The sequence below is a fragment of the Amphiura filiformis genome, chromosome 10 (assembly GCF_039555335.1).
Source record: "Amphiura filiformis chromosome 10, Afil_fr2py, whole genome shotgun sequence".
In the NCBI taxonomy this organism is placed as follows: domain Eukaryota; kingdom Metazoa; phylum Echinodermata; class Ophiuroidea; order Amphilepidida; family Amphiuridae; genus Amphiura; species Amphiura filiformis.
In genome coordinates, this window is record NC_092637.1 from 5528898 (window position 1) to 5552754 (window position 23857).

The following is a 23857-nucleotide window of genomic DNA, read 5'->3' on the forward strand; positions in this document are numbered from 1 at the left end:
GATCTTTACTTAGTCTCGGGCCAGACTGTATGTGGCTATACGATCGACGAGTGTCAGCTGTCAGACCGACGTGTGGTGTCAGACTGACGCAAACTGGCTGTGTAGGAGACTAATCTTTACTATGTTTACTTCCGGGTACAGTCCCGAACAGACTGGAAATTCATTGTGCAGAGAGATCAAGAGGTTCGGATAAGAGAGGTTAGACTGTATGCCTACAAAATTATGTATATAGCTCAAATCTACACCAGTATGCAGGTACTCAGATATCTCATCATGGAAGTGCAGATGCTGGGTGTAGATATCTGATTAGTCTGTTTGTTTTCAGTCAAGGTTTGTGGTTGAACTTGAACTTAGCAATGTGTGAGTGCTCACACTAGTGACACCTCAGTTTTTCTCGAATTTCTACTATTGCACGATTGTAATTCACAGGTGCAGTAAAACTCTATGAAAGACTATATTATTAAAGCCTGCATACAATTTTTTTATTAAATCCTGGGAATAATTCACCAGATGTTCATCATTTGAAATATTTAAATAGTGATGGCTGAAATATTTTGCTTACGTGAATATAAACCCGGCATATAAACTGCGTGTGTCATGTGTGTATACTGTATGATTTGTGTTTTCTTATTTTTTTTGTTCCTGCGTGAAGCTATTTGAAGCTCCACTTTTAAACAATAGGCGAGCTGACCACATGCATTGGCAATATTAATTTAAGGCCGAAGTAGCAATTTTCTCTGTTTTACCTCATTGGCTTGAGATTGAAGGGAGATATATAAATAATATCTGTATCTGATAGTGAACATTTTGTGGAAAACATTTAAAATTCTCATTATGGAAATTGGACATTATTGCTTTTATTATATATTACAGAAATGGACATAAACCATGGCAACAACTGATAATAAAATGATTGGAATGACTGAAATAAATAGTGGCAGCAGTGATGGTAAGATATGTTCATTCATTCATTCATTCTTTCGTTCATTCATTCATTCACTCATTCATTCATTCCGATTCTGTCCGTCCATCCATCCGTTCATTCATTTGTTCATTACCGGTAATCAATCTATGTTGCAGTGCCGCCGAGAGCCATTACGGGCCTTGGGGTATAAAATGAATGCACAGGCCCCTTGTGGATCCAAGCGATGATGGTGTAGGACTTCATAGTTGTGTGTGTGTGTGTATGGGGGTGGCAACAACAGTGGTGTAAATTTCTTTGAGACATGGGAGAAGAAGGTTGGTGTAAAATCCTTGAATATATGTTCAAAGTAGCGTGTCTAGCTGCAAATAATCAAATATGAACATTGAAGGAGACAAATGCATGCGAAGCGTGCACAAATTTGCTCCCAGATTAAGTTCCGCGCAAAGTGCCAATTTGAAGCTAAATTTGATCAAGTATGAACCAATGAATTTGACAAATGCGAAGTGCGAGAAAGTTATCGGAACAATTGCCAATTTTAAGCTGAATGATCAAATAATAATGAACATTGGAGGGCAAAATGAAAACATTTGAAAACCTTATTCCCCTATGGAAGATATTTCCAAAATCTTCCACAGGGGTAGTGTGGATTTCAAGTGGAATAGCCTTCGTCCAACATGTCATTTTGAACCATAATGTACCTTGCATCTATTAAAAGGGCATTTCGTGATCCACAGCCTTATCCCCCTACTTTTCTCAAAAAAAGTTGAAATTTTTATACCACTGAAACCTCTGGCTACATAATGTTTATGTACCAAAATTTCTTGCAGATTAATTCGTTTAGCAAAAATATCGTCAAATTGGAATTTCGTTCTGGTATACCAGAATGAAATTACAACAGTGGCCTATGGAACAGTGTAATACACATAATCATGCATAATTCGCAAACGCAAAATCGGAATCCACTGAAAATTTGGGAATAAGCTTTTTTCGTGGATATCTACTGAACACTGTCATAAAAAGAGGATGCTAGGATCACAAAATCCTCCTTCAATTAATTATTTATATTGCATAAGGGCATGTGCAATATTTATGAGCCCTGAGGGGGGGGGGTAAAATTGGGGGAAAAAGGGCAAGCAATTTTTGGCCAGCTGAGAGGGGGCTAAGTTTTGGCACACATTCATGGAGCACCTTTTAAATAAAAGAAAAACAGTACGCAAATGCTTTAAAATGCAAATTTTCCTGCTCACTGCGCTTGCAACATATGTGACATGATCAAGGGAATGAGTCACATGTCGGCAATTTTCAATTTGAAGATTTTTACATCATTTTCTGGCAGTTTACAAATGCTGCATTTTGATGCAAACCCCATTAAAATCGGACATTTGGTTACCGAGTTAGGAGCAATTTATCAATGGCTGAAAACAATATAAAACAAAAGGATTTGAACACCGGCACCGTTTTTGCCAATATCTCAAAAACAATATTTATAGCGACGTCCGACTCATTCCCCTTGATCATGTCACATATATCTACATGTAGACCATTTAAGCTTTGCAAATTGGGATCCTAAAAATTTGGCATATTTAAAGGGGGTAAAGATTTTTTGGCATGCTGAGAGGGGGGGCAAGCGATTTTTGGCAGGCCGAGAGGGGCAAGCGATTTTTGACAAGCTGTTTTGAAATTTTATCCCCCCCTCCAGGGGGGGGCTCATAATTATTGCACAGCCCCTTTAAGCGATTTTTGGAAATTCCCCCCGCCCCCGGGCTTATAATTATTACATAGTCCCAAATATGTTTTTTTTTTTTTTGATACAATAAAACTGAACTTAATTGAACTATAGGCACTACCCTTTGAATGCATGTAATTATTTTATTTATTTAATAGTTCAATCAATCCAATTACTTTATTATTCACAGAAGATGAATTTGCTTTCCTAATCACAGATGAATTTACTGTAGAGCAAGCCATAGATCATATGGGATTTGGACGATTCCATGTGAAAATAGCTCTTATCAATGCTGCACTGACGGTTAGTTACAAAATAATATAGATCAGCATGAATCTATGAACCCTGAAATAAATCCAGAATCTCTCTCATCACTATGGACCGCAATGGCCTCATCCCAATGGCATAGTTCAATAACCTCAATTAAACAATCATAGTACAAAATTTGACCTCAAGTTGCAGAGCATGAGTTTTTGTACCCAAATTTTCAAAGGTCATTCAATGAATGTGCAAATGTATTAAGGTTAAAGAAATGTGCCCCTAATAGATGAGCATGTTGTGGATCCTAGTGCATGCAGACCTCCGTAAATGCAATCTCCCAAGCCTGTCAAAGCATTGTGACATTGCTGCCTTAAACCATCTTTTCAAGATCCTCAACCATCTCTGCTCTTCTCCCAATCCATTCAAGCCTCACCCCAAGACCACTCTCTGCAACAGTGGCGTAACTAGGGGGGCAACGTGCCCCGGGTGCTACTACTAGGGGAGCGTCAAATCGGCCTCACTTAAAAAAATATGCCGATGCCATTCCCACACCTCCGCGTCTAAGATATTCTCGGGTGGGGGGTAGGGGCACCAATTTTATTTCTTGCCCCGGGTGCTACCAACCTAGTTACGCCACTGCTCCGCAATCTCAATAGCCTCTCTCCGAAGCCTCACGCTCTGCCTCAAGGTCTTTTTACCCATGTTCCCACCTTGTGGAACTACCTGCTTGAAGACGTTGTTAAATGTACTTCCCTACCAGCCTTTAGTCTCCACCTCGTGTAGTCAGGTTTCCTTCTTTTTATCCATTTTGTTTAATCTCCTTTTATTTCTCCATTCCACCTGTCCTTGTCCTTTTGTTTGCCTTGGCACCTTTTGTTTTTGGTGTTTCATTTAGCGTTTTCACTATTGGATTTGTCCAGGCTTTCTAGCCGATTGTTATAAATAAATAAATTATAACTTATTACTGCTGCTTTGTAAGTTATAAATATAGACTGGCAAAAAAATAAAAATAATTATGCAACTAGTAATTTTTGGCTTTCAAACTTTACCTACTTCTAATGCCCACATTTGCTGTTTTTGTCCATAGACCCAGGGTCTATGTTTTGTCTCCCCTCTGCGTACCGTCTAGTCTGTATTTTACTTGTTTTCCCACATCATGTTGGTGTACCTTGCTCTTTTTCTTTCCAATTATATTCAAGGTATCCTCTTGTATCGTTTATTTGGTGTGTTATCTTCATGAGATTTGGTTGAAAATGATGTATTTATTTGGTAACTTTGTCCATTCTACACCAAAAATATCTTCTTCACAAGATATAAAAACATGCCAGTATTTACCAAGATCAGACATATATTGGTTTGATTTGAAATGCCCCCAATCAGAACTCTTGCCCTCCCTGTTGCCCCCCCAGTAAAAACCCAAAATTAATTTTTTTCCACCTTTTTCAAGCAATTTTGCACAAAATTTGTTGATCCCCCAGAAATTCACTTTGCCCCCTCAATGTCCCCCCCTCCCCCCCCCCGGAAAAAAATTCCTGGCACTGCCACTGAATTTGATTTGATTAAATTTTATATGGTTTGATTTGTTTTATTTCTCTCCTTAGATATGCTCCGCAGGGATATGGATGTTGCTGAGTATTCTGGGTCCTGAACTAGAATGCAAGTGGCATCTGGCAAAATGGCAACAAGCTCTCATAACTACAATAGTGTTTGTTGGATATCTTTTCGGCTCACCGCTGTGGGGAAAATTTGCTGATCTTTATGGACGGAAAACGGTAATAGGAAATTAATATATTTCTGTAAAAATTAAATTCTGTTCTAAAATCAAAGTACTTGGGGAGCTAGGACCACCTGCTTTGCACCCCCCCCCCCCCAGCACTAATCCAAAGCAGGTAATATAAAGATTGGGAAGTGTCACTCTATGATAAAAGTAATAAAACGATGGAAGCCGCCATTGCCCTGCCATCGCGTAGGCCTGGAACACTACAGCGACTTCTACCGGCTGCATCGCTTCCATGCTCTGCGTTCAAGTAATAACCCCCCAATAGCCAGTAGCACCCAATGTTGAAAATATTCCTAAAGCAATGCTTTGTCCATCCAAACTATAAGACTCACTCTGTGGGCTCACTATAATTAAAGACAGAGATAAAAAGAATTTATCGCGTCTGATGTCACTGTCAATTACGATCCTTGATTGGTTTACACAGGTTAAAATCAGCGCGTAAAAAAGGAAGACCGATCTATCTGGTGCTGATCGGAGAAAAGGAATAGCAGCAAATGGCGAAAAATTACGTACTTTTACAAGGCAAAAAGCAGCTTTTCTAAGCATTGTGGACATGGTGCCTTCGCCAAAGAAAGTTTCCTACTATAAATACCTAACTTTTGAGATGGTTTGCATGTCGAAAGGTGCAAAATTAACAATAAGGCGCCCGGTTATAAATCCGCGTTCAGCAAGTCATCATCACGACACTTGTAAACAAACCGTGCTCGAATTTGATTGACAGATGACGTCAGATGCGATAAATTGTTTTTATCTCTGTCTCATAATTATATGAGGCGCACTCTGTGGGCTCACTACACACCCCTGAGAAGCTCTGATATATTCCCATTTTGGAATGTTTGCAGTGATTTCATTCAATTTTTCCAATTCCATACAGGCTTTGATCATGATAGGACTTTGGCTTTTTGTGTTTGGTCTTCTCACCAGTTTCTCACCCAACTATATATGGATATTGTCGTTACGAGGTCTGGTAGGATTTGGTATTGGAGGTCTAGCACAAACGTAAGCTTTTACACTAAGCAAAAAAAAAAAAAACTTATAATTTTTCACAAGGTCATATCTTAAATCCTGACACAACAGCAAAATGCACTGACATGGAACAGCCTCCTGGACCACATTCACAGTCCAATAATTGGCATCTAGCACAAGAATTCTGTGAGAATGTGAACAAAGTCCTTGCACAGATGATAATTCCCAAAGAGTAAGTGGAATAGTGTGGAACAAGACCTGTTTCTTAAAGAAGGTATGTGAAAAGCAGAAGCAGCACCGTTTTGTAAATTATCATCTGTTCAACGATTCTCAATAGTTAAATAAGCTCGTCCCAAATAGGTTTAACAACTTCACAGTCACAAAACACATGAAGCTTGCTGAAATCAGTGAAACCAACTGGCAACTCTAGTAGAAGATCTTCTAGAAACACTGATCTCAGCAGCTTCTTACACACCATCACCCACTGAGGAAGGAACCAGTTGGTTCTGAAATATTTGGGAAAATAACCTGGTGAGTGCAGTTGAAAGTTTTAATCTTTTCACTTCTTGTTTACTACCTGCACGTATGAACCTACATAACTGTACATGAATATTTGTCCCAGGTGAGAGTTTTTATCCTAAACAGAAACCTACAATTTGGATTTATCTTTTTTTCATAACAATGGATTAAGTTGCATTTGATCTTATTACTGTAAATTGTTTTTATTTACAGAGCGGTCCTCAGTTCAGAGTTTTATCCTTCCACTGTGCGTGGATTTTGGATGACTTTTGTTGGGGTAAGACTCAGTTTTATTATTTTATTGCATTCTATTCTATTTTATTATTTTATTGCATTCTATTCTATTCTTATGTTATGTTCTAAATTTCTTCCATTGTATTACTGCTCTGTTCCATTCTGTTATGTTCTCTACTAAACACAGCACAAGAAATATGTCCCCCTCTCAACATTTTGTCATATAACATTGTAAGGGTTCATTTTGTACCAATAAAACTAACATTGAAATAATTAAATGACTGTTTACTAAGTGTTGTGTGAAAATAAGAGATTTCCATGACTGAATGAGCCTAAATTGAAGACAAAAACTGCCCTTTTCAAAAGTCACAAAGTAAGCTAATTATGCTTGTCACAAAAGTTGATTCATGGCTTGTTACTAATGGAAAAACCCATGTGGTTGAGTGAAGTTTAAAATCCTCACTAAGTGAACATTTACTGTAATGTGTATCGATTCTTGATCATTTAGCCATGCAAATCCCCTTGGTACAGCAGAGTTCAGCACAGTGAGTTGTAAGATGGCAAGTTCCATTCCTTGTCCCAGTACGCCTTGCAGTTAACAAGCATAGGCCTACTTTGTGACTTTTGGAAAGAGCAGTTTTTATCTTCAATTTGGGTTCATTCAGCCATGAAGTCATGGACATCTTTTATTTTCACACAACACCTAGTAAACAATCATATAATTATTTCTAAGTAAGTTTTATTGGAACAAAGTTTTACTTTATGATGTTATGATGAAATTTTCAGAGAGGGACTTATTTCTTGTGATGTGTTTATATGATATTATGTTCAGTGTTCTGTTGTATTCTATTCTATTAAAGCCATATTGCAACATATCCATAAAAATAGATTAGTCTTTCTTTTCCATAAAATGTTAGCTTCCTGGGTTAGCTTTTACTGTCAGATACAGGCTGTATCAAAATGATTGGTACCCATCAGAATTGGTGGTTATTGAAAAGCTTGCCTCTTCCAAATGCAAAGTAGGATCTTCTTGAAATGACCATAATTTGTTGTAATATAACTGTTTATCACATTCATCAACAAATTATGTTGATCCTACGTTGCATTTTGATGTGGCAGTGATATTTATATCACTGAACATTGATGGGTACCAATCATTTTGATACAGCCTGTATGTCCCTTTTTAATATTGAGTCAAACAACTGAGGTAAAGCAAAGAAAATTGGAATTTACTCCCAGCAATGATGTTGCCAATGCATGTCACTCTGTCAGTTGTGCTACGGCACGATCATTTGATGTGTGTATCCCGCACTATGTACGTCACTGTGACTCTGTGTTATAAATCAATCGTGTACGCGGTCGACCAATGTTTCCATCGTAATAATTAAACAATTTTTTCTCTATGCTATCCTGTATATTGTGTTATATACCTCATATATAGATTCCTCTCATCTGATTGGTCAAAAGTGGAGTCATTAAAATAGCTGTGCCCTCTTTTTTTTATCAAGATGACGTCATAAGCAACTATCCCGGGGGCATAGATTCAACTGTGCCCGATAAATAATTGAATAGTCACAACCCCGAATACACAGATCACTCGTAAACATTACGCACCCACTATACGGTCGACGTTGATTACAGTGTTGTAAAAGAGACTATAGCAGTCACAGTTCGCGATGAATTTGACCTCTCCTTGCAGACGACGACCTTTCACTGCCATAGTGAGTACATGCAGTGATTTGTTTACAATCTGTTACATGTCAAGGATTTACACCTGCCAAATGTCACTTTTTAGACAAATTACTATGACCTGAAGACTTGGCATTGTGTGATGTTAGCACAGAAACGGTAGGGTTTTAGATATGTTATCGGTAGATATCGGTCCAAATTCTGCACCCTTGCTCTTGCATGCTTGTATCAGCTCAGGAAATCTTTTAACCAATCAAATGAGAAGAATCTATATTATTCGGTATATAAAACAAATATTGACTGCTTAATATTCGGGCACAGTTTAAAATTATAGGCCCTCGGTGATGTCACTTCGGGCATAGTCATGGTTTTGACATCACCTCGGGCCTATAATTTTAACTGTGCCCCTCATAGCAGTCAATATTTGTATACTATTCTGTTCTCTTTTATTCTCTTCTGTTCTATTTTGAATATATTTTATTCATGTTTACTTTATCAGTTTTCCTGGATTATTGGTATAGTATGGGTAGTGGCCGTAGGATATTTTGTCATGCCAACTCTAGGCTGGAGATGGTTACTGGTGATAGCAGCATTGCCACTGATTATATTCATTGCCTGCTGTTATGTAAGTTGACAAAGTTTTTTTTCGGCATGTAACATATGGATTCTTGTCATTTTGTGCCCTCAAACCCATATTTGTAATTATATATTTTGAATTGGACTATATACAGGGGTGATGCTAGGGGGGGAAGTTGTTGTCAAAACCATGTGATTGTCGACAAATGTAGTCAAAGCTATGTGATTGTCGGCAAATTGCAAGAGTCATATAAAAGATTAATGTGTTATGAAATTGTGCTGTTGTTACGTAATGGACCTATTGTGAATGTTATAGTAGTTACTAATTACATAAAATTTGTCCACAACAATTTTGGTAAATCTGTTGAAAACAACCTATCCCAGCACAATTTTTGACCAAAATGTATGTTTTAAAAGTCAAAACCTCAAGTGTTCCTTGCAATATTTTTGCAATATTGTCCATATGCTAGCCTCATTTTAATGGACAATTATCTTTAAATTGCAAATCTTGTGCAAAATGAACAATGACTTTGCTAAAGAGCGCTTACAAATTGATATGCTAAAGCATTATGAACACTCTCCAATACCTCTTTGTTATCATTGTAGTTTTTACCAGAAAGTCCCTATTACCATGTTGCCTGTGGGAATAAAGAAGCTGCCTTAGACATCTTGAAACTTGTTGCCAAAACAAATGGAAAGTCATTGCCACCGGGAGATCTCAAAGTAGGCAGTGGCTCTGTAAGTATACACACCTAAGATATATAAGGTAGATAGGAACTTGGTATAGATTCCCTTGCTTGACCTGCATGTAGCCATCTTATAACAGCAGTAGATAGCTACTTCATCAACACTTATATCAGCAGTATATAGCTACTTCATCAACACTTATATCAGCAGTATATAGCTACTTCATCAACACTTATATCAGCAGTATATAGCTACTTCATCAACACTTATATCAGCAGTATATAGCTACTTCATCAACACTTATATCAGCAGTAGATAGCTACTTCATCAACACCAATATCAGCAGTAGGTAGCTACTTCATCAACACTTATATCAGTAGTAGATAGCTACTTCATTAACACCAATATCAGCAGTAGATAGCTACTTCATCAATACCAATATCAGCAGTAGATAGCTACTTCATCAACACCAATATCAGCAGTAGGTAGCTACTTCATCAACACTTATATCAGCAGTAGATAGCTACTTCACCAACACCAATATCAGCAGTAGATAGCTACTTCATCAACACCAATATCAGCAGGAGGTAGTTACTTCATCAATGTCATTGTCAGCAGTAGATAGCCACTCATCAACACCAATAGTTTTTATGATCAATATCAACACGAGTAGTACTTAACCAACAATATACCACCCGTTGATAACTATCTCGGTTAGAATTCACCATGGAATCCATTTGATCATGTACTGAGTTTGAGCAATGTATTATTTATGATGCATATCACTCTTAAATTCCCTTTATGGAATTGCAGCATACAAATTGTTGCTGTTTTGACATACTGTCGTAAGAGCGATTCTTGGGCAAAATGAGTTTCAAAATCTGTGAATGATACTCTATATATTCACAAAGTTTTGAGACCTAAATGTAATTAGTTAATGAGATATGGCACTAATTAGTGTGATACGACATGGTTTTTATGTAAACCCCCCCCAAACGTCATTCTGACATTTTGACATACAGTCGTATCATGATACGTTGCCATAGACCACCGTGTAACTGCAGTTGCCTATTGTTTTGACATACTGTCGTATCACATGACGTATCATTATTAATACATAGGTTTTAAAATTGTGCATGTTTTGGCCTACTGTCGTATGAGTTTGCAGATTAATTACTTCTAATTAGTGAATGAATAAAAGTTTGTAATATGTTGAGAACAAAGACAGATATATTATTGATTATATTCTTTGATAATAATAAACATATTTTACTTTGGTGCTGTCCAGTGGGTCTTCAAAAATTGGAAAAACTTTAAATGCGATTTTCTCAAAACTGCATTTTCGTCATACGACAGTTTGTCAAAACAGCGACGAAATGTGTGAGTTCAAATCAATCTCAAATACATTGTATAATTGAAGACCATATTAAAAAGACTATTTTGCATCTTACGTCAGGGCAAAGGCGCGACGTGATTGGTTAGTACTATCCTATACATCCATAATCTCAGTATCTGTTGAATTGAATCAGTAAGGAACATGTAACACATTAATGTGTATTTTCATATGTTTTCCCCTCAGGGTGATAGAGGAACATTTGTTGACTTGTACAGTGATAGAAAAACTTCCATAACAACATCACTACTTCTGTTTATATGGTAGGTAGAGTTGACATTTCTATCAAATATGAACAATATAAAACATGTAAATAACCTACTTTGTAAGTGTAAACAGTATACTCTGTGTGCACTTCTAGTGCAGTTATGTACCATGCCAAATTGGGTAGCCTTTGTTGTGCGATAAGAAAAAATGCAAGTAATAATTATACTTTAGTAGAAATAAGTAAGTTTTTTTATAGTTTTTTAAAAAGACAAATAACTGCGCAACAGAGTGGATTAAAGGGTGTCAAGTTGGGTCTTGATCTTTAAGAGACGTCTCATATAGTAGTTTAAAAGGTCAGGGCAGGTATATGGTAACAGGTGTTGGGTAATTATTGATATCACGAGAACCGCCCAACCTGAGAACTGCGAAATCTAGTATATGATACTAATAAAGATGCACTCTATTGTGTTTGAAATATGTGTTAATAGACCTTTTCAAATCAAAGTTTTCCGAAGTTTGTTATGGATGACCCTGTTTACAATTCCAGGTCATTGACACTAAAGCAAACGCAACTATTACATCTGAACACAAATCTGCGTGAAAGACACGATCAAGCGTTGGGTATGGTTTGTGCAAGAGATTGATATTTATATTGCGAAGACCACACAAAGACCAAATCAAATGTGCCGCAGACGACAAACATTCGCATTTTTCTTTCATTTACTGTCACATTGTGAAGTGCAGTACAATACCTTTAGAAAATATTTCTGCGTGTATGATGACTCATGTTGATTTTGGCTAAATACAGGGTGTCCCAATAAAAACAGAACCCTCATTGCGCCCTCTTTTTCTCCTATTTCTGAAAAGTTGATCAAATGTATTTTGGTATGTAAAGAAACTCGTTAGCTTTAATAAACCGAAAGAAATATTTCAATCAGCTCACAATTTGTGAAGATATGCTCTCTTTAAGAAATGTACCCATGTTTCACTCTGTCCATGGATGAATATCAAACATTCCTCAATGATAACTTTATAAAGTAACTTTATGTAGGGAATGGGCTTTACCGGTGGGCCTATGGGCTATGGATTGTGTTGAGTGTCATTAACTTGTCGGCAAAATTGATGTGGGATTCTAATTCTCTTGCTATACTTCCAATTACAGCTATTTTTTTTCTTGGTAATATATGCCTTTTTGTTTTATTATGTTTCTTACTTTGTTGTTTCTTGCTTGCTTTTTATTTACAACATGTCATTTTTTCTTTTTGGGATAAAAGGTAGCCTGAAAAGGGCTGTTTGGTATGTCCTTGGTTCTTCTGAAGTGAGTTTACTGTGCTGCTTTTCCCTCTACCTGGTTGCCTCCTTGACTAATACAGATTTCAGCCCTGGTCATCATTGCATCAATTGCATTGCGTACCCTCCTTGTGTGCCGTATACTTGCAAATACAGCAGTAATACGGTTGCGAAGATGTTGGAGGCTAGCTGGTGATCCTCGCTCATAGTGAATGTGTTCCAAAGCCTAATGCTATTATCTATCATGTCATTAACCGTGTGTTTCATTTTAATCTTTGATGTAGCCAAACCTCATCTGTGGACAACAGGTACATTTCTTAAAGGGGGCATATCTTCAAATATTGTGAGCCAATTGAAATAATTGTTTTGGTTGGTTTATTAAAGCTAACGATTTTTAGGGTTTCTTTACATACCAAAATATATTTGATCAACTTGTCAGAAATAGGAGAAAAAGAGGGCGCAATGAGGGTTCTGTTTTTATTTGGACACCCTGTATGTTGTATTTTCACTCGAAAGGGTACATGATTCCGCTTCATTCATTGTGAGCCAATTTGGCCCCCTAGCTTACTGAATAAATACTGTGGTTTTCCAATCTTTTCCGATCTTGATTTGAAAAGGTCTATTCAACGCAAAATCCTCTTGTATGATGTACAAGAAATGCTTTTTAAAAAGACCAATAACCACATAATGAATTACCACAAAATCCCTCTTAGAAGTTTTGAAGTTTATTAGTTATTGTGCGTCTTGAGACATGGGTCAGAAACCTAAACTTTAAATGGGCTATTCCACCTAAAATCCACACTAACTTCCACAGAGGGCGTATGAATTTCAAATGGAATCAGCTCCATTTTAAACTCACTATCCCTCAGGGGAAGTTTCAAGTTGCATCTTTCTCAGAAGGTGTATGAAATTCAAATGGAGCTGCCTAATGTGCTCATTCCATTTGAAATTAATACTCCCCCAGTGGCAGATATGTCAAAAATCTTCCACAGGGGTAGTGTGGATTTTAAATGGAATAGCCCAATTAATGGTCATGAGATTGACTAAAAGTTTGATGCTTGTCTTGCATGCACATCGTCATCATCCCTATATCTTCGTGTCAAAAATTGCTGTGATAGTACAGCGAATCCTCTCGTTTTTCAATAGCTACGCATGGCGATTTTGTTCGAGATAGGCCGAGCGACTCAGGCTAAGCATACCATGACTATCATATGAGATACGACAGAGTTTCTATATTCTACACATTATTACGATTTGTGCATGCTCTAGTACCCCATATGAGTTGCTATTACAAGAAAAATCTATTTGTTTTCAGGTAAAACCAGGGTTTTGTTTCCAGTACACTAACTTGAAATGCAATACACTAATTAGCGGCGACTGCTGTTTGTTGTGTATATGTTTTACTGCATTTTGTCCGTAAAGATTTTTAAATCGCCCGTAAAAATTGTGATATATTTAAATTTGAGAATTACAATTATACTTTATAGGTATAAAGGAACACGTTTAGCCCATTCAGTTAAGTTCCAGGTGCAAGTCCTATAACACAATGCATATGTAAACTTTCTTTATCTGTGTCAATAATAGAATATTGATTTCAACGGAGTATGGATCTTTATGGAAAAAAATATTTATAATACAGGGTGTTGACAATGTGGCATGTTAAATTGTCAAAATATGTTTTTATTACTCCCAGGTTTGCAATGGCTTTTATATATTATGGTGTAGTCTTACTTACAACAGAAATGTTTTCTAAAGGACACTCATGTGCAGGTAAGGTGTGATTGTAATATGTGTTATAGTCTATACATCTACCTCGAGTCACTGGCACTAGCTTTGAAGTTCGCATGTGTTGCGTTGGCTTAGCATGGTTCCTTACGTGTACATATGTGGCACGTTGCACCGCGCGCGTAAAAGTATGTATATATACGCACCAAGTAACGCTAAGCTAACACAGAACACGCTGAACTTCGAAGCTAGTGCCGGTAACTTAAGGTAGATATATAGACTATAGATACACTAACATTATTGGCCTAAAATATTGTTTGTTAACAAAAGCAGACCTAAAAAGTAGGTCTGTCAGTTTTTTTCTTGCACTGTTTTCCTGAAATTACTATAAATGACAGTTTTTTACATACAGCCCACATATAAAAAACACAGGAAGAAAAAAAACCATGTCAAAATATGAAATTATACACTGTGTCATGTAGGATATATTTTTAGCATTATGATATCTAAATCACACAATTTATGGCAATTTTTGACCATTTTAAGCATTTTGGTGGCCATTTTGAACAGCACCCTCTATCTGGACTTTCCCACCAGTTGACCATTTCATACTTTTTTCAAGCTTCAAAGTACAAAAAAAAAGCACACTTTCAAGTCATATTCCCTGTGATTTGGTCACAGAATCACTATTTTTACCCCTACTATACATCCCCAACTATTAAATGCATGTGTGTGCTTTTCCAATCATCATCATCATCATCATCATCATCATCATCATCATCATCATCAGCCCATGTCATCCCACTGCTGGATAAAAGCCTCTCCCAAATTCTGCCAATGTCTCCTGTCTCCTGCAATTCCTGTCCAGGCTGTTGTTCCCAGGTAGCTGACCAGCTCGTCTCTCCATCTAGCTCGAGGTCTTCCTCTTTTCCTTACTCCATACAACGGTTGCCACTCTGTTGTGAGCTGACTCCATCTTTCATCTGTTATCCTACTCAGATGTCCAGCCCACCTCCATTTAATTCTTTTTGCTGTTGTTAACACATCCTTTACTCTTGTTTGTTCCCTCATCCAGCTGTTCTTTTTCCGATCTCTCCTTGTATACCCCAGCATCATCCTTTCCATACTTTGTTGTGTAGTCTGATGTTTCCTTTCCATATCTTTGTTTAATGTCCAAGTTTCACTTCCATATGTTATGGCAGGAAAGATGCATTGATTTTCCAATATAGCCTAAATATTATGCCTCAATGTTTCTTCACACACAACCTTTATGATACATGATAAATACGCAAAAGTAAGCAACACAGACAGATTAGCAAATGATTACATTACTGTGATACTTCAAAAAATGCTCAAAAAAAATAGACAAACATAAGACCCTTTTTGTTCACATTTCATAGTGAATTGAGCGGAAAAAATTGAATTTCGCAGAGCAAATGAAATTGCACGGAGTAAGGAAAATTTTGCAGCGCGATTTCGCACCGCAAAAAAAATCGTTGAACCCTGGTTATATGTGTCACATTCTCATGTCTAATTTTCTTCTTGCAGCAACCCCAGCAAATGCAGATGAAACTTGTTTTGACAGCTGCCAATTATTAACCAAAAAGGATTACAGTAAAATTATCATCACAACACTGGCTGAATTTCCTGGTAAGTGTGTACATGTACATGGTTGTTTTATAGGGAGGTTATTGGATTGGGCTATTCCATTTAAAATCCACACTACCCCTGTAGAAGATTTAGCTAAAGTCTACCACAGAGGGAGTATGAATTTCGAATCAAATAGACAATTGGAGAACTTCCCATTTGAAATACTCACTCCAGTTGTGGAAAATATAGGTAAAGCCATAATACATGGGGAGCATGAGTTTCAAAATGATTAACCCTGACCAATTACATCTGAAAAACATACTCCCTCTGTGGAAGATATTACCAAAATCTTCCACAGGGGGAGTGTGGATTTTAAATGGAATAGCTCATTGTTTCAATGGGAACTAAAGCAGTGTATCTCTTGCATCTATCAGCAAAGGTCAAAATGTGAATAATGGGTTCCACAAGTATGAGCATTGAAGAGAATTGTGCATGCAGTTACTTGGTGTGAGCAACACTCTGCTGGTTTTGTTATTGATGATGTAGCTATCTACTGCTGATATTGGTGTTGATGAAGTAGCTATCTACTACTGATATTGGTATCAATGCAGTAGCTATCTACTACTGATATTAGTATTGATGAAGTAGCTATCTATTGCTGATATTGGTATTGATGAAGTAGCTATCTACTCTTGATATTGGTATTGATGAAGTAGCTATTATAAGTCCATATGTCTTCCTCGAGGCAGTAATTTAGATATTGTTTTTCATTGTATCTATAAATGTAATGATGATAAGTATATAAAAGTATGGGAATAAAGTTTAACACCGTGCAACCAGTTAAACTCATTTACCATCGCTGAGAAATTGGGCGATCCATGTTATTGTTTACCGGGTCAGAGGTCAATCATTGTCATGCCGATATTTGTGTTGATTGGCTCTATCGGGAACCAATGGGATTTGTCACCTTCGCGGGTTTCGGGCGTGATTAGGTGGTGATTTATTCACTGTTGGTTTTGTATCGGACTCGACAACAACACAAATTTTCCCACCCACCGCTCCTTATATGGGCGTGTGAGAAGGAGTTAAAATATAATTGTGTGTGACAGTCATAAGTAATGACCCGTTTAACAGCAGAAAAAATTATCTACTTAGGTACAGTCATCTACTACATAGTAGTGTGTTAAATAGCTAAGTAAAGCATTCAACTGTCTGCAAGTTTAAAAATCAAGAATTATGATTCATGTAGATAAGGAGGAAGGAATGGAGTGTTGACGCCAATTATTTTCCCTTTCTCAGATCTTCAAAGGTACAATGTACACTGTCTAATAGATCATGTGTTCAATATGTTACTACAAATTTTTTTATATATTTGTTCTGTATTAACCGATGTAGGATAACAGTTCAAGAGGGAAGTAAGTCACCGAAATTATATATTTCTTAATATGTACAGGAATTGAGAATCATATTGTTACACGCAAGCACAGGTGTCTTCAAAGACGGTGTTAATAGAATATGCTTTCTTTTATAGGGTCAAAGACTTCACACAGTAAGCAAAATAAAATAAGGTGGGGTTTTGAATTATCTTTTCTGTATTTATTTATTATGATATATGTACATGTCATAGAATGCTAACATTAATACTTTATCCTTTGTAACTTCAGGTCGATCACCTGTTGAGAGTCTCGAGAATTGGTACACTCGGGAGCGTCTGACCTGTATGCACCAGTACCGTAATTTATTGTTGAGTTTCCAGCCATTATATTTGATTTAATGATCCAAGGGTTCGGGGTCAAACGCTCAGAATTTGAGCTTCGGGTGGCGGCTACCCGAATGCAAGTTTGGATCACGTGTTGGTTTATCCAAAACAAGATTTCTCTGCGCCTTTGGTCGTTGTATCGCTAGAGTCTTGGGTTGGGTATTGTTCGCTCGATTAGAGAATCTCCTATTATATCTTTTGCTATAGTACGGCTGAGAGTGTAGGTACTTGGTGCGGGTCCTAAACAAAAGTCAATAAATGGTTGTCGTGTCCGATTGCCAATATGCATGCAATTTTTGCGTCCGATTGTTTTTCTTAAATTTCTCTGTCTTAGGGTAATCCAACTAGCATAACAGATTCCAGTAAAAATTAGCAGTTTTTGAGAAAATCACCTCCAAAATGCCTATTTCCAAAAAATTTGCAAATTATATTAAAATTTTGCTTTTATTGCCAGTTAGGACTAACTAAAGGATCGGGATTTAGCTATGTTTCATTTGGCAAAACAGGATAATATTTTTATGCCAAAAAATTCCTCTTTATTTGCAGGTCACCTCATCACATTGGGCATCATAGACTTTGCTGGGCGTAAAAAGACTATGTCAATTCACAACATGCTATGTGCAGGATCAATACTCTTGTTATTAATTTGCACAAAAAGGTACGTCTTTTACATAAAAATGGGCTATTCCATTTAATATCCACACTACCCCTGTGGGAGATTTAGCTAAAGTCTTCCACAGAGGGAGTATATGTTTTGAATAGAATAGACAATTGGGTAACTTCCATTTGAAATACTCACTCCAGTTGTTCCATAATACAGGGGGAGTATAAGAGTATGGGTTTCAAAATTATTAGCTCTGACCAATTGGAAGATAAACTCAACCAATAAAGTATCAAAACGATTATAGATGGTCAGATTTATCGGGAACTGAAATATATAGCAAAAACATAGTTAATGTATATAAAGCGCAGCTTTCTCCTGCGCATTTTGATACCTCTTTCATTGCTCTACGATATCATTTGGTCGAGTTATGGGCGCCCAGTTACTCCTTCGACTTCCAGTTTCAATACTTGCTACCCTTTACTTATCTCTGACTTATCTCATGAACTCTTTCTGCTGACATCTCAATACTTGGTGTGCCCACCATCACTGTCTGTCACTGCCTGGATTCTTTGTCGCATGCTCTGAACAAGATGACTTATCTTTCCTTAGTCAGTGTCTCGCCATTTCCTGCGCAGGATGCGCCGAAGGCCTTCTAAGGTGGTGTCAGGCTTGATTGCCGTATTAGCTTTGCTTTGAAGTTGGAAGTCGACGGAGTAAAATAAAGTAATGTTCATGGTTAAGTAAACAGAGCACATTGGTGTCCTTTGTCTTGATTGTGTGGGGGAGCCAAATTTATGCTTAACAGTGGCGTTCCGTGGCTGCTCCTATCCGGGAGGCTGGAGAAAAGGTGCAAGTTTGCCGCCCCCTTCAACATCCCGAAAAGGTTGACCCAATTTTTTTTCAATGGTTTGAAACAAATACTTTTTTTTGGCCTTACAAGCATATCACACATAGAATATGGGACAAGATGTGTGCTTGATATACATAGGCCTACAATAAAAGACAGAGATAAAAAGACTTTATCGCGTCTGACGACAACAAGTGTTGTGATGATAACCGAGCGCCTTATTGTTAATTTTACAAACCATCTCAAAAGTTAGGTCTTTATAGTAGGAAACTTTCTTTCCAAAGGCACCATGTCAACAATGCCCGAAAAGATGCTTTTTAATTGCCTTGTAAAAGTATGTAATTTTTCGCCATTTTCTGCTATTCCTTTTCTCTGATCGGCACCAGATAAATCAGCCTTCCTTTTACACGCTATTAACTAATCAAGGATCGTAGGGAATTTGATTGACAGTGACATCAGATGCGATAAAGTCTTTTTATCTCTGTCTTTCATTATAGATACATTTCATTTTTTTCTCTACAGTCAAATGATGTTGACAGTGTTTCTATTTCTTGCAAGGGGACACATAGCTGGTGCATTTGCAGCTATATATATCTATACACCTGAGGTAGGTGGATGGCGCTATTCCATTTAAAATCCACACTCCCCCTGTGGAAGATTTTGGAAATATCTGCCACAGGGGGAGTATGAATTTCAAATGGAATGCATGAGCACATTAGGTAACTCCATTTGAATTACATACACCTGCTGATAAAGATTCAACCTGAATCTTTCCCTGAGGGAGAGTGAGTTTCAAATGGAGCTGCTAATAGGTTCCATTTGAAATTCATATTCCTTCTATAGAAGATATTTCCAAAATCTTGAGTGTGGATTTTAAATGGAATAGCCCATTGAGCTGAATGGGTGACTCCATTTGAAATCTACACTCCCTGTGGAGAAGATCAAGGTCATGTCTTCCACAGGGGGTGTATGGATTTCAACTGGAATAGCCCAATTTTAGAGCAATATATATCAGGGATATTAATTTTGAATAATTGATTGGATTGGTTTAACAATGATCAGAAATGAAGATGGTGATGTTTTTCAGGTTGAATACAGGATTTTAAAAATGATTAAATTATTGGCTAAAATAGTGTGACTTTTGCAGATTTAGGGGGAGCAGTGGCAGCGCCAGGAATTTTGGGTGGGGTGGGGGAACAAATTTTGCGCAAAATTGCTGCAAAAAGTGTAATTTTTTGCTAAAAAAGGCTGAATTTTGCAGATTTGAGATTTGAAGGGGAGTAGTGGCGGCGCCAGGAATTATTTTCAGGTTGGCAAAATCAACAAATTTTGAACAAAATTGCCGCAAAAAGTGATTTTTGTAATTTGAGTTTTTACTGGGTTTTTATATTATTGTCATCTAATTGTGATGAGATACTGTAAAATTAACTTAATATATTAATTTTGAGGCATTATCACAATATTACAATCTCATGTCCATTCAAAAAAAGAAAGAAGCATGCTGAAATATAAAATAACAATATGAAATACAGCAATGATAATAAAATTCACACAGGCAGCCTTTTGAGATACGTCAGTATGTGATGCAAAAAACGACATATACAATAATTATTATCCATAAATCTGTAGGTTTATTTTGCCCTCTTATCAGGTATACCCAACCCATGTTAGAGGTATAGGTCTCGGAACCTGTGGATCTATTTCCAGAATCGCGTGCATTATAACTCCATTTGTAGCTCAGGTGAGTATTACTGTTATGTATTAATGTTTGATCTTCAGTGGCAGCACCACAGGGGGGGTGCAAATGCCCCCTAGTCAGAACTCTTGCCCCTCCCAGTAAAAAATAAAATTACAAAATGTCCACTTTTTGCAGCAATTTTGCACAAAATTGGTTGATTCCCTCCCCCTCCCCCCCCCCCCAAAAAAAAAAATCATTTACATGGGGGTAAAAAATCTTTTACAATGTATGTATTTATTGTTACAGGCCAACTGCCTATGCAATCCTTGGGGGTCACTCACTATGTAATTTGCTATGCACCCGTATTTAAAAAAAGTCTTATTGTAGGGTGGCAACACCAACTTTTCATAAATGGGTGTTTTGAGAAGGCATCTCGCTTTTGGGGAACTTGCTTTAACAGTACACATTTTAGGGTTGCTTATTTCAATATTTTGTGTAAGAAAAATAGTGTTTTTCTTGCTATTGGTTCTCTTTATCTTTTGCAGGGGACACTGGAAGTTCAGAATCAAAGCATGTTATTTTCTATGGTAGCCAGTGGTGGCACCACAGGGGGCAAGGGGGGTGGCAAATGCCCCCAGTCCAAACTTTCCCCCCTGTTTCCCCCCTCCAGTTAAACCCAAATTTACAAACATTTCAACTTTTTGTGGTAATTTTGCGCAAAATTTGTTGATTTTCCCCCTGAAATTCACTTTGCCTCCCCCCTGAAAAAATTCCTGGAGCCGCTACTGATGGTAGCTTTTTCATGTATTATGCCATTTAGGGGTACAAGGTGCATGGGCTATTCCAGTTGATATCCATACACCCCCTATGGAAGACATGACCTTAATCTCCCTCACAGGGAGTGTGAATTTCAAATGGATTCACCCATTCAGGTAACCCCATTTGTAATTCACACTCCCTGTGTGGAAGATTAAGGTCATGTCTTCTATAGGGGTGTGGATTTCAACTGGAACATTTCAGACTGGGGGTTGTTGGGTGCAGGAGGGTAGCACTGTTCAGGCCCGTAGACATGGGGGTGCGGGTGGGGTGATACACCCCCCATAAATCTGCAAAACGTTTGATTTGTCTCTAAAAAATAGCAAAATCTGGCCTCATACCTGCAGATGCGTGTATCGACGCACAGTATCATGTTAGTAAGAATACATGCATGCACGGCTCTGCATGACAACTCGCACAGCAAAGATTGTTTCATAACAATCATCGTGCTTCAATAATAGGCTGCACAAAGTCAGTGTGTCTGTATTGAAACACAGATTACACTGAGATTTGCGACTCCAAATAATACAGAGAGATTTTCTGAACGAAATTTGCAACGAAAAGCAGGTTTCAGTGGTCTCACTTGTGTCCAACTCACAGTTGAGTTGGTGTGGAAGATGACAGTGCTGGTTGAGCTCTCAAACTTTACTGGAGAATTAGGCCTACTTTACGAGGTAACCCGTGTAGACGGGTTTCAGTAAAATTGTTCTAGCCCAGAATTACGCTCACAATTTTTTTTTTGTTATGTGAGCTTATTTGGACGGTATGATAAAATCGTTATCAGGTGAGGTTTAGGGGTGATACGGATTACATCTAGTCTCACCCCCAAAACCTCACCTAATAACTAATAATCCATGACACTGTTTTTATTATTTTGCTAGGTGTTTCTAGATATATCTCCTTCAGCTACCATAGCTGTGTATGCAGGTTTTGGGTTTGCTGCTGCTGTGGCTATTATGTTCCTTCCTATTGAGACTAAAGGCAGAAATCTTGTGGTGAGTAGTTACCGGGGGAGGCACTCTTCGGGGATGTTGTGACAGCTAGCAGTTCAAACTAGAGGTCTTTTAGTGATAAGGTCCAACAAAAGGGGGTCTTTTTGTGAGACTGGGGAAAATCTGACCAAAAAAGGGGGTCATTCAGTGAGACTTGGAAACATTTTGGGTCAAGATATAAAATTTGATACAAAATTTTTTGAAATTTGACAAGAAAAAAAATTTGAAGAAAAATAATGGCAAAATGGGGTCATTCTGTTAAAGATTATTTTGAAAAAAGGGGTCTTTTGGTGACAGGAAAACAAAAAAGGGATCATTGGATGAGAGGGAGTTGAAAAATGGGGGCCAATGTGGCCACATATCCCTGTCATCCATTTTTAATGAGTGCCCCCCGAGTGAGCAGTTACTTGTACATGACCAAGTTTAAAGCCATAAATTATGTGTGATTTGCTCCACAGCGACGCCCTCAATTTTTCTCAAATTTCTCATTTATGTATGATTATAATGCCCAGTGGAGTACTAAAATACCATGTGAAAGACTAAGACTGAAGTGCTTTAATTTAATATAAGATCTTATATTAAATCTGGAGATCTCCGGATATATTTATTTATTTTTAAAATAAATTGATATAATTTGCAATTTTTTATTGGTCAGGGTTAATCATTTTGAAACCCACACTCCCCCTATATTATAGCTTTACCTAAATCTTATATCCACAACTAAAGTAAGTACTTCAAATGGAAGTTACCCAATTGTCTCTTGTATTCAAAACTCATACTCCCTCTGTGTTAATCTTTAGCTAAATCTTCCACAAGGGTAGTGTGGATATTAAATGGAATAGCCCAATGTCATTGCCATCATCATGATCAGCATTGTCATTATCAGCATTACTACATCATTTTTTCATTATTTATCTTCTTTTCTTTTTCCAGTCGCAATTGAAGGAAACCAAATCTTCATTGAAATCTTCAGAAGAGCCACATCCATCATTAACACTATGATGATGCTGTACCTGTAACCAAGGCATTAGTCAGAGGGGTGTCCAGGTGTCATTTGGACACCCTGTTTTCAATTTGGACACCCTAAAATTCTGATTTTTATAATGGAGTGAATAGGAAATGGATACCTTGATTTTGTAGAACAAGGTATTTTTGACCATTTTGGACATCCTTAAGACACTCCTTGACCATTTTGGACACCCTAAAGACACCCCTTGACCATTTTGGACACCCTAAAGACACCCCTTGACCATTTTGGACACCCTAAAGACACCCCTTGACCATTTTGGACACCCTAAAGACACCCCTCTGTGCCTTGTCTGTAACATTGCGGAATCTTTTTTAGAAACTGTACCTTAAATTGTGAATTTGGTACAAACAATGTTATGTCATTTATACAATTGGACAATGTACATGTAATGTAAAGTAAAAGCATTAAAAATGCAATGAGTATGTCTGTGGTAGTCACAACATCAAGTCAAGAACAAAATGTTTTGCACCAGAATCTGGTGCCCTTAGCTATATGAAATTGGATTTCAGTAGCGTATACAGCCCTTTTTAAATGTGTGTGTGCCCCCTGGTATCAAAAACAAA

At 37.4% G+C, this 23857-nt stretch overlaps 1 protein-coding gene across 3 annotated transcripts; it reads left to right on the top strand.

Annotated features, from left to right (window-relative positions):
* The first annotated feature begins 113 nt into the window (after positions 1-113).
* Positions 114-23857, top strand: LOC140162435 (synaptic vesicle 2-related protein-like). 3 transcript variants are annotated; one of them, XM_072185670.1, is made up of 16 exons: positions 114-330; positions 874-949; positions 2842-2954; positions 4514-4684; positions 5567-5691; positions 6391-6454; positions 8600-8725; positions 9283-9414; positions 10943-11019; positions 13947-14023; positions 15527-15628; positions 17874-17985; positions 19301-19385; positions 20430-20519; positions 22154-22267; positions 23198-23857. In XM_072185670.1, the coding sequence occupies exons 2-16, from the start codon at positions 889-891 to the stop codon at positions 23264-23266; spliced, it is 1518 nt and encodes a 505-aa protein (XP_072041771.1). In that variant the 5' UTR covers positions 114-330; positions 874-888; the 3' UTR covers positions 23267-23857. The 3 variants fall into 3 exon arrangements, with proteins under 3 accessions (XP_072041771.1, XP_072041772.1, XP_072041773.1); XM_072185671.1 differs by having other exon boundaries at positions 2869-2954; XM_072185672.1 differs by lacking the exons at positions 114-330; positions 2842-2954.